At 44.1% G+C, this 1,925-nt stretch overlaps 1 protein-coding gene across 1 annotated transcript in view; it reads left to right on the forward strand. All coding sequences in view use genetic code 11, as the record gives it.

Annotated features, from left to right (window-relative positions):
* The window catches only part of EGR_10325 (hypothetical protein), a gene marked incomplete at both ends in the record, with an annotated part of 5,211 nt that overhangs the window by 2,960 nt on the left and 326 nt on the right, over positions 1-1,925 (forward strand). The window contains one exon of the mRNA XM_024499574.1: positions 1,682-1,894. Coding sequence (XP_024346014.1) covers positions 1,682-1,894 — 213 coding nt within the window. The remainder of the gene's footprint in view (positions 1-1,681; positions 1,895-1,925) is intronic.

Below are 1,925 nucleotides of genomic sequence, written 5' to 3' on the forward strand. Positions count from 1 at the left end.
GATGAATAAACAGGTTCTAAGGCGTTTAAGACTCGAAATATTGAAGAATTTGATGCAGAAAGGTAGATAGTTGAGTTTGGCAGTGGTGGAACATTGGCAACAAGGAGGAACTGAGGTAGGTGAAAATATGGGTTCTGGAGTAATGGGAGCTAGAATCTGGAGGGCATTGAGGCAAATCGGCAAAGAAGTCAAGTTCCTGAGTAGTGAGAAGCGTGAAACTTGAAGAAACTGGAGCAGACCGGCAGAGATTTGGGTTTTGGAGTGATAACAAATGGAAGACTAGGAGCAACTGTTTTAACTAATTTAGGTAGATCTGTGGAGAATTGGGTTCTAGAGTGATCGGAACTGGATAACTGTAGACGAGATCCTGCAGTGTCGGGAACAAGTTAATTGGGGGAGGAGTTGTTGTTGATAGAAAGGTAGGATGTGAAATGGTGGTATTTAGATTACTGGGAATAGGCAAATTAGAGATTACGATTGGGAGTAGTAGGAGCTAGCTGTTTATAGAGGAGTTTTTGCAGGTAGTTGAAGATATGTGGTGAATCGGGACCTACAATGATGTAGAGTAGGAATCAAGGAAGGGCTGAGACAGATAGGTGGAGAGATAGTGTGGTTTCTGGAAGATTAATGCTTGATAGGAGCTTTAAAATGGGATGGAATTGGGGTAAATAGGCAGAGTTAGGTAGAAAGGTTAAAGGAATTTGTCACTCGGAGAGAAGCTAAGGTAAGCATGCCTAGCTAAGGTCCTGGATTGATTGGAATTAGAAATCAAAATGGAACTGAGCCTGATACGTTAATAATTACGTTTGTAAGTGGTGAGCAATGCGTGGCCGGAATGAGCCAATGTGGATGTATAGAGAATTAGGTTCTGGAGTGATGGGGTCAAGACACTTGGAGAGGAACTGAGTCAGATAGGAAGTAGGGTTCTAAAGTGATGGGAATTGGGTAGCCGGGACGAATTCGGGTAGGTACGTAGAGGGCCCGGTTCAGGTTTGGTGAGAACCAGATATTTCAAAGGAACAGTTGGGTGGAGAATCAGGTTCTGCAATGGTAGGGAATAGATACTTGAAGGGAACTCTTGTGGAAATTTAAAGAACTATGTCCAGGAGTGACGGCAACTGGAAAATTGGGTAGACATGTGGAGAATTGTGTTCCGGAGTGATGGGAGGAACTGAAGTAGACGGGAGAATTGGGGTCTAAAATGGCAGAAATAAAAGAATTTTGAAATGACTGGTGTGAGTAAGGAAGAGTTAGGTCCTTGAGTGGTGGGAACTAGAAAATTAGGCCGGGTTGAGGTGGACAGGTAGGAAACTGCAGTTGCTGCAGGGCAGGGAAGGACGAAGCCTCAGCGATGGATGCGTTGCTTATTTCACTTTGCCTATTCCCCAGAGCAGCTACTGCTTATAATTCTTCGTTTATATTCCGGGTTTAGCCTCATCTTCGATGCCGTAGGGAATGCCTGACTCACCCGGTGGTGCTGAGCCTGTCGTCTGCTTCCTCACTGGCTGTCGGTCTGATGCTTCGACGCGTTGAGTGTAGCTTCATTTTATTATTGCCGTCGGCAATGTTGAAGTGAAGTTTTTATTCACGGTGTAAGCGTGGATATGGCTCATTGTGCCCCACCACCCTGACCTGCAGAAGTTGTTAAGAATGTCTGAAACACATTAAAAGTTGATTTAAGGGTCTCTTCTATTGCAAATTCTCCGCTTTGTGTTGTAGTAAGCAGTCCACACTGCACGATATTTTCGCTAGAGGTTATGCGCTTATCAAGAATGTCATCATTACTGGCACAGATAAACATGAACGAATGGGAAGATGCAAATCTCATACTTTTACTGAATGTGTTTATCGGAGAGGTTTGTATCTGGAGAAGACACTCCTTCATCAATATTCTGTAGGATTGGGCCCCTTTTACGCTGACTTGG

The sequence above is a fragment of the Echinococcus granulosus genome, assembly GCF_000524195.1.
Source record: "Echinococcus granulosus chromosome Unknown EG_S00209, whole genome shotgun sequence".
In the NCBI taxonomy this organism is placed as follows: Eukaryota; Metazoa; Platyhelminthes; class Cestoda; order Cyclophyllidea; family Taeniidae; genus Echinococcus; species Echinococcus granulosus.